The sequence below is a fragment of the Salmo salar genome, chromosome ssa12, assembly GCF_905237065.1.
Source record: "Salmo salar chromosome ssa12, Ssal_v3.1, whole genome shotgun sequence".
Lineage (NCBI taxonomy): Eukaryota > Metazoa > Chordata > Actinopteri > Salmoniformes > Salmonidae > Salmo > Salmo salar.
Window position 1 is genome coordinate 29577172 of NC_059453.1, and position 14007 is coordinate 29591178.

The following is a 14007-nucleotide window of genomic DNA, read 5'->3' on the forward strand; positions in this document are numbered from 1 at the left end:
ACTGACAAGGTCAAATGTATTTTATTTTAAATATAAAATCCCCATATCCAAAGTTTATAACATAGTTCACGACTTCAACGGTGGCTTGACAATATGGTGAATTGATTGTTTTTTCTACCCTTATATCCAGCCGATCAAAAACGTGCATAAAGGTACAAGGAAGTAAAAGACTGGTCCATGGAGTTGAGGGAAAAGGTGTTCAACAAAGCACCAAAACTACTGCTTTTGTTCAATTTGTGCATTCACACAACGCAAAAACACAGCTAAGGCTTATACACCACTTGTCATTTAACGTTTTGAAATGATGCAGCAAAAAAAAAAAAAACATGTACGCAGAACTGAGAGATTTACTGAAAATCACCCCCTTTGGCATTTAAACAGAGCCTAATAGTAGGATAGACACATATCAACTAGGACCCATTTCCAATTAACAAACAGCATATTGCCTTCGAAGAAAAATCCTACATGTCCATAATCAGTAATAATCATGTTCACAATGGGATATAGCTAGATATTGACATTATTACAATGTATACAAAGTGTCTTTAAGCAGTGTTGTCCAACACTTCCTATCTCACCCGTTTATGAAGATAAATGAACATCAAAAACAGCTTGAGTTCCCGATGTCCCTCAAACCTAGTTAACCATAATACAGGTTCCAGCATGTCATAAAACGTCCATAGGTTGTAGTCCTGTTATCTGGGGTGTATTCATTAGTGCACACAGTAGCAAACCGTGGCAAAACATTTTGCAACAAAAACAAGAATTTCCTATTGGACAAATGCAGGTAGGTCCTGCCCCTTTTTGTCCCATTTGCTTCCACTTGGTTCCTAGTGAACACACCCCTGTAGAAGAGCTAGGCAGTCTACATAAAAGGATGAGTGTGCTGGCAGTTTGTGGTTCATCTTGGCTTAATCTCCTCAAGCTATGGATGCAGAGAGTAATCCGGTCGTGTGGAAAAATAGTCCACTGATCCTCCATTACTCAAGATAGTATCAACAGAAACATGAGAATCAACATACATCAAATCAAAACAAATAAAATCCTGATAAGGATTCAGGGGATTCAAGACAGACGGGGTGAATCTGACAATTGATGCAGTTGCGCAGAATAAAATAAAAATGGTGATTCAACTCAAGTTTAACACAATTCATTAATACAAATTATTACCAAGTGCTAAAACAATAGTCAACTAAAAGGATCATGAGAGCCAAACAGACAGGGTTATGGAATACAGATCATCAGGAGTGACAATGTTACCAATATGCATGACTTACTGTATATCCACTCAATACAGTTTCTGATTACAACGTGATAACAAAGGCAGTCAAAGCATGATTACAATACCTTTCAAGTGATTCCCCCAGTTTCTTCACACCCCCGAAACCACCAAGAATCACTAAAACTGGCTCACGGTGCATAATGACTTGGTAAAACCTCACATTATAGTGAGTCTTCATATGCCTGTTTTGTGTGTGTAGCTATATTTGTATGTCTTGAGTCAATACAAGACAATCCTCCATTGACATCTTCCTCCCACCTAGCTAAGCACCAAGGGTGACAGTTATAACAATGAAAATGAATGGGTCGGATCGACTGCTGCCACCAAATGCCATCAGTTCATCAGTCAGTCACGGAGCTTTTTGTCCTCTTGCCGTGCTTGGTCCCACCACCCCCGCCAGAGCTGCAGGCGATTGCGGTGCCATTGCAGGCGCCCTCAATGAGGGCCCGGTCAGCCTGGTCGTCCGCCCCGGCGTCGGGAAGCTCCTCCTGGATGTGGCGGAGGCGGGACATGGCGCGGTCGATGGTGGCCACGGAGACCAGGTTGAAGTCGTGCATGCTGACCAGGTGCAGCAGAAAGTTACGGCAGAGGTTGCGGCGGGCGATGTAGGCGCCGCACTTCTCCACGAACTGCATGCTGGCCTGGTTCATCTGGTTGTCGGCTATGAAGCTAGATACGGACAGGAAACAGAACACAACGGGAGGAAATGAGGTTAGAATGCTGATTTACTAGAGAGAATGAGTCAGATTAAGGACAACTTTTTAAATACATTATGCTATTTTATTTGTATCACATGTTAGATGTAAACTCTCAAAGTGTCATGGTTTTATGTGGATTTCTAAATTACAGTAACATAAGGATGACTATTTTTATCCTTACTTAGACACCATTTATAGCACATGTTAAGAGGTAAACTCTTCAAGGTGATGTGGCTGTATGTGTATTTCTAAGATATCTACTATAGTGCCGTAAAAGGCTAGTGATTAGAGATACATACCCACAGCTTTTAGGTACATACCCATGCTTCATGACGTGCAGGTTCCACAGCTTCATCACCTCCTTCTCGCCCTCATTCACGTCTGTGAACTCATCCAATTGCTGTGGGTGGAACACTCAGAAATTAGTCTACCAACACAACCAGAAGGTACGTTTCAGTATATGGAAGCAAAGCACAGCTGTAGTTCAAGCCGACACTCATTTCTGTTGGCTTCATATAGGGTGTAATCCTATCTTGAGATGCTCAAATTACATACATTGATATCAATGGGATACTCATTTGACATGCATCTATCTAAAGATAGGATATGGGCCATTCTGTATAAACATCAGTCATTGTTATGTTTTTAATTCTCTTCTCTTCTACTCCATTGTACATAATCTCGGTCTGAGTAACAGTGTCGGCAGAGGGACTGACCGTGGCGGTCTTCTCTCTCAGCCACTCAGGGTCTCTCTCATCCTCGCTGTCCACGTCCATCTCCTGGGGTCTGAGGGGCATGCAGCTGTCACTGTGGAAGTACAGGCGGTTGTGTCCGCTCACATAGGTCCTTTGCTGCTCCAGCTCCCCATCCTCAGACTCCAGGAACTCTGACAGGCTGGGCTTTGTCCGCTTGGGCCTACAAGACAGGAGCAATGCATTAGGGGTCAGAGGCTGTGGTTAGGTTAGGTACACACACGCAGGCAAGCTAGTGGACAAATAGTACACATTCTCAGCTAGCTATATGGCTGTGATGGTACCATCCAAGTGAGGATATATGAAATACGTTAGCCAATCAAAATTGCAGTTTTATCTTTTAAGCATACAGCAAAATACAAAAACCCTTTCACATGATTACCCAGTAGGCTGAACATAACCAAGTGAATCTTTTTATTTCAGTGCTTTGATTCTGACATGCAATCCTTGCTACGGGTTGACTGAGGGTGAGAGCCAATGAGATGAAGACAGAAGATGCCTTCTTTACCTGCACACCAGTACGTGTGTCACAGCAGTCCTCTTGACGGGGCCGTTGCGGCTGAAAGCGAAGCCGGGCTGGCTGTGGATGTCCTGGGGGTTGCCCACGTAGGAGCCGTCATAGCACTCATTGATGGACACGTCTATCCTAGCACCTTTAGGGTGAGGCTGGAGACACAGGGAGACATCAATTCAATTCAAATAACTATTTCTCAAACCCTCAACATTCTTAACAACTCAAATATTCAACATACAGTATGCCAGGTACTTGGTAGTAGATGGCTTTAAAATCTCTTTGCTTTTAACATTATTTATTATTATTTTTTACCTGTATAAGGTTAATCAAAAGATCAAATTAGCATAAGTTAATAGTTAAAATTTTAAAATCATTACAATACATTCATAACACACTAAGTGTGTTCCCTCAAGCCCATACTCCACTACCACATATCTAGAACACAAAATCCATGTGTACGTGTGTGTATGTTATCATGTGTGTGTATATGCAAATGTATGTGCCTATGTTTGTGTTGCTTCACAGTCCCCGCTGTTCCATAAGGTGTATTTTTTAAATATTTAAAAAAAAATCTGATTCTACTGCTTGCATCAGTTACTTGGTGTGGAATATAGTTCCATGTAGTCATGGCTCTATGTAGTACTGTGCACCACCCATAGTCTGTTTTGGACTTGGGGACTGTGAAGAGACCTCTGGTGGCATGTCTTGTGGGGTAAGCATGGGTGTCTGAGCTGTGTGCTAGTCATTTAAACAGACAGCTTGGTGCTCTCAACATGTCAATACCTCTCACAAATACAAGTAGTGACAAGTCAATCTCTCCTCCGCTTTGAGCCATGAGAGATTGACATGCATATTATTAATGTTTGCTCTCTGTGTACATCCAAGGGCCAGCCGTGCTGCCCTGTCCTAAACCAATTGTAATTTTCCTAAGTCCCTCATTGTGGCACCTGACCACATGACTGAACAGTAGTCCAGGTGCGACAAAACTAGAGCCTGTAGGAACTGCCTTGCTGATAGTGCTGTTAAGAATGCAGAGCAGCGCTTTATTATGGACAGACTTATCCCCATCTTAGATACTGTTGTATCAATATGTTTTGACCATGACCGTTTACAATCCAGAGTTACTCCAAGCAGTTTTGTCACCTCAACCTGCTCAATTTCCAGATTATTTACTACAAGATTTAGTTGAGGTTTAGGGTTTAGTGAACGATTTGTCCCAAATACAATGCTATTAGTTTTTGAAATATTTAGGACTAACTTATTCCTTGCCACCCATTCTGAAACTAACCGCAGCTCTTTGTTAAGTGTTGCAGTCATTTCAGTCGCTGTAGTAACTGACATGTATAGTGTTGAGTCATCCGCATACATAGACACACTGGCTGGCATGTCGTTAGTAAAGATTGAAAAATATAAGGGGGCTAGACAGCTGCCCTGGGGAATTCCTGATTCTACTTGGATTATGTTGGAGAGGCTTCCATTAAAGGACATCTCTGTGTTCTGTTAGACAGCTAACTCTTTATCCACAATTTAGCAGGGGTTGTAAAGCCATAACACAAGTTTTCCAGCAGCAGACTATGATCGATAATGTCAAAAGCCAAACGGAAGTCGAACAAAACAGCCCCCACAATCTTTTAATCATCAGCTAATCATCAATCATTTGTATAAGTGCTGTGCTTGTTGAATGTCCTTCCATATAAGCGTGCTGAAATAGGAAAACGTTCAAACATAGGAATCCTGTACACACCACACACACACACACACACACACACACACACACACACACACACACACACACGCACACACGCACACACGCACACACACAAAGCCCTAGTCTCTCACCACGTAATTGAAAATGAAGCGGCTGTGGGACTGTTTGAGGTGTTTCAGCAGGCTGTAAAGCTTCCTACAGTTCAAGGTGCACCAGGGACAGTGGAGGTCGTCTCTAGCCTCCGTCTGCTGCCGCGTGTTGTTGTTGTACAGGAACTGCCATGGGACAAAAAGATGTTAGTTCATTACTGGTATATTAATAACTGAACCATTCTGAGTGATGCTCAAACAAGATTTTGTTTTACATTTAAGTATATTACGCTACTCTTCCCCTGTACTTAGAGGTGTATCATTATAATCATAACCAGGCGTGTGCTACACATTAGTGATGGATGAGGCGAGTTTCCCCCTTACTATGTAAAGCGCTGTGATACATTTCATATTGGTGCATAAACAGACCTGGTAAAATATACGCAGTTTCTGCCTGGGTTCACACAGGATCTGTTCTCTTTTCATCTGGATCTCTGTGCTGACAGAGGCCTTCACAGCTACAACAGGGAGGGGAGGGATAAATGAAGGAGTCAGAGGTTATTAGACAGCACAAACCATTTTTTGGGACATTATGTCAGTCTGGTCAATTTTATTATAAAGTTAAAGTCATAGTATATTTATGGCTCTAGTATTGGTTAGATGGTGACCAAGGCTGCGTTTACACAGGCAGCCCAATTCTGATTCCCCCCTCAACTAATTGGCCTTTTGACCAATCACATCAGATCGGATTGGTCAAAACACCAATGAATGAAAAAATGATCAGAATTGGGTTGCCTGTGTAAACCCAGCCTTTGATACACACATTTTGAGTCAAAGCAAGAGAACAGTATACTGAAATTGGTGTGAGTGAATCTAAATGGGAGGTTACAATGTGTTGTTCCTTTTGGGTAAAAGCCAAGCAAGTTGCTATTGAGTGTGTTGTGTCTCTTACCCAGGGGGGCAGATTTGAGTGTGCTGGGCCTGCTCTCCATGGGGCTGGAGCCGTCAGAGTTGCGTGTGGCCAGGGGCTTGGCCACAGGGGCTGTGGACTTGTCGCTGGCGTCACCTGTCCAGCGCAGAGTGAACTGCAGCGTGGGTCCCTGAGAGAACGTCTCGAACGGTGGCAGCCTCTGTGGGAGCAGAGCCGGAAACATTGTCTCAGTACCATCATACACACATTTCGATGTGGAGTGTCCTACTGATAGTATAGTTGTCGTCCCCAATCCTGGTGCTGGAGAGCTACTGGTTGGGCAAGCTGTTGTTTCAGCTCTGCACAACAACACTTCTTATCAAGACTGATTAGTGTAATTAAAATCTGGTGTTTTTAGTGCTGGCCTGAAACCAAAGCTTGCTAGGTTGGCGCACACACACATGCCTTTGGCACACTCACCTTCCCATCCAGAATGGTTTCCCATGTGGCTCTTTTCTTGCTGACAGGGCAGTCCTCCATCCCTTGCATGGACACTTCATACTCCCCATCCAGCAGCTGCAATCTCCTGCACATGACAGAGGTCCCTTATTAACTATACACTCTGAGTAATGCATTTAACAATGAGTGTGAACAGCTATAGAATATATGTGGTCATGGTTTTAATAAATAGGGGAGTTTATAGCACCTTAAAAAGCCACTCACAAGCGGCTAAATATCCTTGAGGTCTAAGTGCAGCAGCAACTTGGTAATGACAGTTGCCACCTGGGCATAAATGACTACCATTTTGCCATATATGGTATGTTGTTTACCTGTTCTTGTCAAAGACGGTCATCTGTGCAACAAAAGTCTCTGTGGTCTCTCCGTCTTCTCTGTGGGCAGAGCTTCTCTTCTTTCTGCTGGGCACCTCTGTCACATCTGAACATGTAAAGACACCAAACAAAGAAAAACGAGACATTTGCCTCATGAAAATAATGCCACATCATTAAAACAAAATGGTCGCCATAGACATCAGAACTATGAAATAACACATATGGAATCATGTAGTAACCAGAAAAGTGTTAAACAAATCAAAATATATTTTAAATTCTTAAAAGTAGCCACCCGTTGCCTTGATGACATCTTTGCACTCTTGGCATTCTCTCAACTACCTTCATGAGGTAGTGTCCCTACAACTAATCTGTTTTCTCTCCAAACAAACACAGACGTTTGATTTTAGTAAGTCATCCAACATCTCCGAGGGTGTTTTAGCAACTACTTGCCTATGTTCTCGTTGGCCTCGCCGTTCACAAGGCCGTTCATGTCCCTCCTCCCGGTGCGTAAGACCCTGAACAGGAGCGAGTAGGACTTGACCATGTGGCTGTTGCTGGGCTCAAACTCGTTACTGGACACCAGCAGGGAGGGCAGGGAGCCGGGCTTGGTTTGGTTGCTGCAGTCAGGATTCAAAGGCACTTGCTTTTTACCTGTAGGCACTTGTTTCACCGGGCAGCTGACATCCTATGGAAAGCAATGTTAAAAGGAGAAAAGTTAGGATTTAGCTAGGAGGTGAGTTAGGAGTTTGGTTTATAAACAATTTCACTTGATTGAGACAATGTGAGAGAGAAACGAAGCCTTGTTTTTACCTTTCGTTTTTTATGGCAGACTTTGACAAGTAGCACCTCTAGAGAGACCGAGCTCTGTTCGTTTTCTGAATTCTGAGATGGCTTTTCTGTGAGGGAGAAAGTGAGAGAGAAAAAAAAAAGTGTGTCTTATGTTTCATCCTTTTGTCTCTTCCGTTTTTGTACAAATATCACACCAACACATTGGTATAAGGCATACAAATACATTGCATTTGAACATGGTGCAAACAGGAGAGTATTGATGGGCATACCATCCTTATGGAAGAATCCAGTGAAGGTAAGCTGCAGGTGTGAGGACAAGCTAGAAGAAAAAGCAGTAATACACAATCAGAAAAGATGCAGAGCTGTGGTAACACACTCAGGCACAAGTCACATATAAGGCTCCCCACTGTTTCTCTCCTACTTGTCAGTCTCCACCTCTGATTACCTTACTGTCTAAATAACGTGAAAACACCTCAAATAAAATACATTTAAAGAAAAGAAAACTATAACTATACGGCTCAAGACTTGATAAGTTATGATAAGCATGCATGAACCATTAAAACGTATAATACGTCTTAATATGTTACGTCTCCTAACTCTTACCTGTGAGATTCCTGCTCTCCCTTCATCTTCTCAACTCTGAGCAGCATGTCATCCACCTTGAACGTTTTCCTGAGCACACAAGTTCAAGCACAGCACAAATTAGGACCTTAGAAGCGGCTTTAACTTTGATGAGATAAAAAAAAAGTACAGTAGGACCTCAAAGATATGAACGTGTCGGGAATGGAGGTCCATAAAATGGCTGTCCGTAACTTTGAAATTATCTTGATAACCGCATCTACCTTTATAGAAAATATAGATAGCGTATTTACACGTGTAAGCAAGGTGTACGCTTGTGTGTAGCCCACATAAGTTTGCTTTTGCATTTAATACATGTCCCGGTTTGATATTGACCGTTTGGTTAACGTCCAGTCTGTAAGTTTGAGGTTCTTATCTTTGAGGTTCTACTTTATACCATCTCTGATTAATGTCTTACTACCATATAAAAATCATCTGATCCCTTTCAGATCAATCAGAGAACAATATGTTACCTTTTGGCATTTGTTCGAGTGTTTCTGTGGGTCATGAAGGTAAGAGTCCTGTGCAAGAATATAGGCTAAAATGGAAGCATTTGGAGGTTAATCATTAATACACCAGACATTGTGAAAATGAGAAAGAAAATAAAATGACACGTATATATCTATTATTATATATACAGTGCCTTCAGAAAGTATTCACACCCCTCGACCTTTTCCACATTTTGTTGTATTACAAAATGGGTTTAAAATGGATTACATTTTTTGTCAACAATTTACACAAAATACTATAATGTCAGAGTGGAAGAAAAAAAATAAAAAAATAATCACATTTATGGAAAATAAAACACTAATATATTTTGAAGAGATAAGTATTAAACCCTTGAGTCAATACATGTTACAATCACAGCAATTACAACTATGAGTCTTTCTGGGTAAGTCTATTACATTTGTTTTATTCAATTCAGTCTGGTATGAGAATGGTCGCCCCTATCTACAAAAGCAGGGTGTCTGCGGAAAGCTGAGTATCTTGGCTATTGACCTGTGCCTTAAAATCTTTGGTGTGGCCTACTACCATATATGGGCATACGAATGTATAAGGGCAGGCCAAGCCAACGACCTAATTTCAAGATGGCTGCTACCTACATTGCAGTTAGCATAAACAAAATAAACACGGAATACGTCTATACACACCAAAAGCAGGGACTCCACAGATCATGGGGATGTCTTATTTGTCTGCCTTTTTTTAATACATTTCTTATATTTAACCTTTATTTAACTAGGCAAGTCAGTTAAGAACAAATTCTTATTTACAATGACGGCCTAGGAACAGTGGGTTAACTGCCTTGTTCAGGGGCAGAACGACAGATTTTTACCTTGTCAGCTCAGGGATTCGATCTAGCAGCAACCTTTCGGGATCTAGCCCAACGCTCTAACCAATAGGCTACCTGCCGCGCCTCGAGAGTAAAAATGTCTATTTTTGTTATTGTCTTTCATATTAGTTCAATGTTTGCTGTTCTAAGTTTCATCCTTGTAACTTTGGAGAGACCACTAAACTCTCATGACCATTGTTTTTGTGGTTCTCACCTCTGCCTTTGTCTCCAAAGTGTTACTGTTTGCATTGTGTGTGTGTGTGTGTGCTTCACATCTTCTATTTCGAGTCACTGTACAGATAAAGGCTTGTTGTTTTTACTTCACAGTAATGTCGTTTTGTAAACTTAGTCAACTGTAATTCTGTGTGTCTTACAACAATATTTTCCTTTATTTATCATAGAATGGAGGATGCAGACGATTTAGATGATGTCGTTTGGGAGCCACCTCTCCCCAGCAAGCGCCCCCCACTGCTATGTCAATCACCCTGTCTGATGGTTCTACATCCCCCACTGCTATGTCAATCACCCTGTCTGATGGTTCTACATCCCCCACTGCTATGTCAATCACCCCGTCTGATGGTTCTACATCCCCCACTGCTATGTCAATCACCCCGTCTGATGGTTCTACATCCCCCACTGCTATGTCAATCACCCCGTCTGATGGTTCTACATCCCCCACTGCTATGTCAATCACCCCGTCTGATGGTTCTACATCCCCCACTGCTATGTCAATCACCCCGTCTGATGGTTCTACATCCCCCACTGCTATGTCAATCACCCCGTCTGATGGTTCTACATCCACGTTTCATAGACCTCTTGAAAAAGAAAATAAGGGCTTGTGGCACCATTCGTCCTAACTGAATAGGTTTCCCCAAGACCAAGGTAAACGACATGACAAAGACAGTGGAGAGGGGGACCATACGTTGGATCAGGAATAACAAGCTACTTTTTGTGACATGGAAGGACACTAGGGAAGTAACCATGCTCACCACAAAGCATAAGGCATTCAATAACAACCATGTCTCAAGGAGGGTGAAAAGGGAAGAATGTCCCCATTCCTGTGAAGGACTACAGTGCCAGCATGGGGGGTGTCAACCTATCTGATGCTCTGATAGGCTACTACCAGGTCCTCCACAAGACCAGGAAGTGGTATAAGATTTTAAACCACTTTGTGGACATTGCTATAGTAAATGCTTTCATTCTCCACAAGCAGATGTCCAAAGCAAAAAAGGTCAACCCCTTTCTCCCAGTTGGCCTTCCGAGAGCAGCTGGTTTTGGAAATGGCTGAATTCGGGGCCCAACGCAACCATCACAAGACACCCCACTCAAGGTGAGCGCCACTATCCAACACACACGCAAAAAGACAAAAGGAAGAACTGCAAGCATTGCACAAAACACAGGGGGAAAGGGTGAAATGCCAGGTCTTCTGCCCGAAATACCAGTTCACTTTTTGTTTCCTGGCAGAGAGGGACTTCTTCAAAGACGATCACGACACAAACAAGCTATGTTGAAAGTGAAATCTAATCATCTACACCTGGGATGTAAAACGAACACAAATGCAATTTGTAAATAGCTCAGCTTATTTCTATTTTTGCACCCTTTTTAGTGAAGGACATGTGTAACCAACTTTGTGTTTGATAAGACATTTTTAAATGTATATCTGTTGCTTTTATATTGTTTTTGTAAACAGTTCATTTGTATGTGGGACCAATACATTGGATATGCCTAGGCTAAACATTCAGGCACTTTTGAGTGGTTGAAAAAAACACTTGGATATCCCCTGTATGTCCTCCGACACCACCACAATGTTTGAGAGAGGTTGGTGTTGTAGAAACTTAGTTAAAAAAATAAATAAATAAAAACTTTTAGGCACATCCATGTGCAATTACCACATTCTGACAATTTGGAGAGGACACTTGAATGTACCCTGGATACTACATAACACCACCACAATGTTTGAGTGAGGTTGATATAGTAGAAATTATTTTTATACTGAACAAATAGCATTTAGGGATTGCAAATATGTTATAGCACTGGAATTATCTAATTTACAGACATATGCCACTTTGAAGAAGTTTAGGGACACTTGGAAACATCCCGTGACCACACTTACTAAAACATCTGCCAATTTCTAGTTGTTAGGGTATCAATACAATTTTTTTCTGATACTGTTCACATTTTGTAGGAGCCATCTGATGTGTTTCCAGCTCTGGGCATCAATAATTATCTTATTGATAAAATATTACTTTCAAAATATTTGTATTTTCATTTTGTGTGTGCTTGATCTTGTGTATTCTGAACTATGTAACTCCTATCTTCTGATCATTTCCTCAATCTCCCAGATGTCTTCTTTCCAGATATAGCAATTATTGGCATGTCAGTATCATGTAATTACACATAATTAGCAGTTCCTTTCGGGTATGTCTTTTTAGGCGGCAATCAACACTTTGCCTTTACATCTAAGAGGTTAAACTCTGGAACTGTTTTAAAGTCCCCATTGGCCTCATGGTGAAATCCCTGAGCGGTTTCCTTACTCTCCGGCAAATGAGTTAGAAAGGACGCCTGTATATTTGTAGTGACAATGTATTGAAACACCATCCAAAGTGTAATTAATAACTTCACTATGCCCAAAGGGATATTCAATGTCTGATTTTTTCTTCATCTACCAATAGGTGCCATTCGTTGCGAGGCATTGGAAAACCTTCCTGGTCTTTGTGGTTGAATATGTGCTTGAAATTCACTGCTTGACTGAGCTGAGGGACCTTACAGATAATTGTATGCATGGGGTAGTCATTCAAAAATCACAATAAACACCACTATTGCACACAGAGTTATTCCATGCAATTTATTATCTGACCTGATACGCAAAGTCTTAGTCTTGCCATAACAATGGGGTTGAATACTTATTGACTCAAGACATTTCAGCTTTTCATTTTCATTTTTTTGTTAACATTTCTAAAAACATAATTCCACTTTGACATTTTGGATTATTTTACGTAGACAAGTGACACACAATCTAAATGTAATCCATTTCTGACTAACAACATAATGAAAATTTCAAGGAGTGTGAATAGTTTCTGAAGGCACTGTACATTATGCATATATGTATATTATGGATGTAATATTTTCTTACTGCAATCAGGTTCCTTGTGCGGAGAAATCTGTAGATTTGAGTTGGCTCTGCAAATACATCATAACAATAATCATAGCCTGCTCAATAATTTTATTTTTTATGATTTTAGTAAGAATTGAATAGAATTGTGGTATGAACGTATTCACAGAGCTGTATAGTATTGCAGAGCCGCACAGATATATATCCTATGCATGTTATGGTTCCAGGCCCACTTTCTAATCAAATTTAGTCAGAGATAGGCCTCATATTAGTCAGTGTTTTTGATATTAGTTGTGAGAAAAGTAGACAACAGTAACAAAATCCAAATTATACGCTATTGGTTATTTTCAAAGATTTCCACCTAGCTTAAAATCGTTACTTCCTGGTATAAGTAAAAAGTCATGCAACTCACTTTCAAAGGCCTGTAGAAACAACTCATGGTCTGCTTGAATCTGCTCCATCTTCGGCTTCTTCACCGTGGTCATTACAGTTGTCGATGCCGGGTAGACGGCGCCGTTCGCTTTACAACTGGTCCCACTCATGACTTCACCTGAATGCTGTAGATGGTGCATCCATGCAGATGAAACAAACATTATTATGGTCCTTTTCAAAACAAAGGAAGCATAATCATATCAGCTAACGTTAGTTGGGTTAGCAAGCTAGCTAACCTACTTTAGTATTGGCTTTGTATAACATATTTTTCCATTTCAACATCCCATAAGATTATGAAAGATCATAGCTAACTACACACATATTTTTGTAAGAAATATAGATATAAACACATTAGCTAGCTACCGTAATTTGTCTCAAATTCAAGCATCTGGATTTTTGTTAGCTAGTTAGCCAGCAAGGCTAACTAGCTAGCATAAACAAATGGTCAAAATGTTCTACATTATAACTAGATAGCTAGTAAACGTGTGGGAGTGATATTCGAAACGGGTAAAACACAAAAGTATGCTTTGCTATCTGACTGTACAACACTAAAGCTAACCTTGTTAGCATTAGCTAAGATTAGCTAGCCAGCTAGAGACTCACCAACACAGGCAACCCATGAAATTAGCAAGGAAGCAAACTGCTGCTAGCTAAACTAGCATAGTGGGTTAACGAGAAGAAATCCCAAATGTTGCGGTCCAGTATTCCCTCCAACGATTCACACAAAGTCGACTAGTAATGTACATCCATCATATTTACATACAAATAATAGATGATGTTATTGATTATATGAAAAACATTAAAACTTCAGATGAGCTACACGTTATGCTAAAATCGTGTGATCTTTACTGGACATCTAGAAATACTTCTCATCCAATAGAAATTCGAATATGGAATTTGAGACTTGTGATTGGGCAGACATAACTGTAAGTGACACCATCAT

General features: G+C 41.0%; 1 protein-coding gene across 2 annotated transcripts; it reads right to left on the reverse strand.

Moving 5' to 3' along the window:
• Positions 1–5: 5 nt before the first annotated feature.
• LOC106564652 (polycomb protein suz12-B) lies at positions 6–13943 on the reverse strand. Of its 2 annotated transcripts, XM_014130828.2 has the most exons (17): positions 13668–13943; positions 13045–13189; positions 12654–12700; positions 8664–8728; positions 8176–8244; positions 7842–7891; positions 7594–7679; positions 7234–7468; positions 6784–6889; positions 6434–6539; positions 5996–6173; positions 5473–5561; positions 5086–5229; positions 3241–3398; positions 2697–2895; positions 2280–2380; positions 6–1951 (listed from the first exon to the last, which is right to left on the reverse strand). In XM_014130828.2, exons 2-17 carry the CDS (start codon positions 13172–13174, stop codon positions 1624–1626), a joined length of 2091 nt encoding a protein of 696 aa, XP_013986303.1. In that variant the 5' UTR covers positions 13175–13189; positions 13668–13943; the 3' UTR covers positions 6–1623. The 2 variants fall into 2 exon arrangements, with proteins under 2 accessions (XP_013986303.1, XP_013986302.1); XM_014130827.1 differs by lacking the exon at positions 13668–13943 and having other exon boundaries at positions 2301–2380; positions 13045–13204.
• Between the last annotated feature and the right edge of the window lie 64 nt (positions 13944–14007).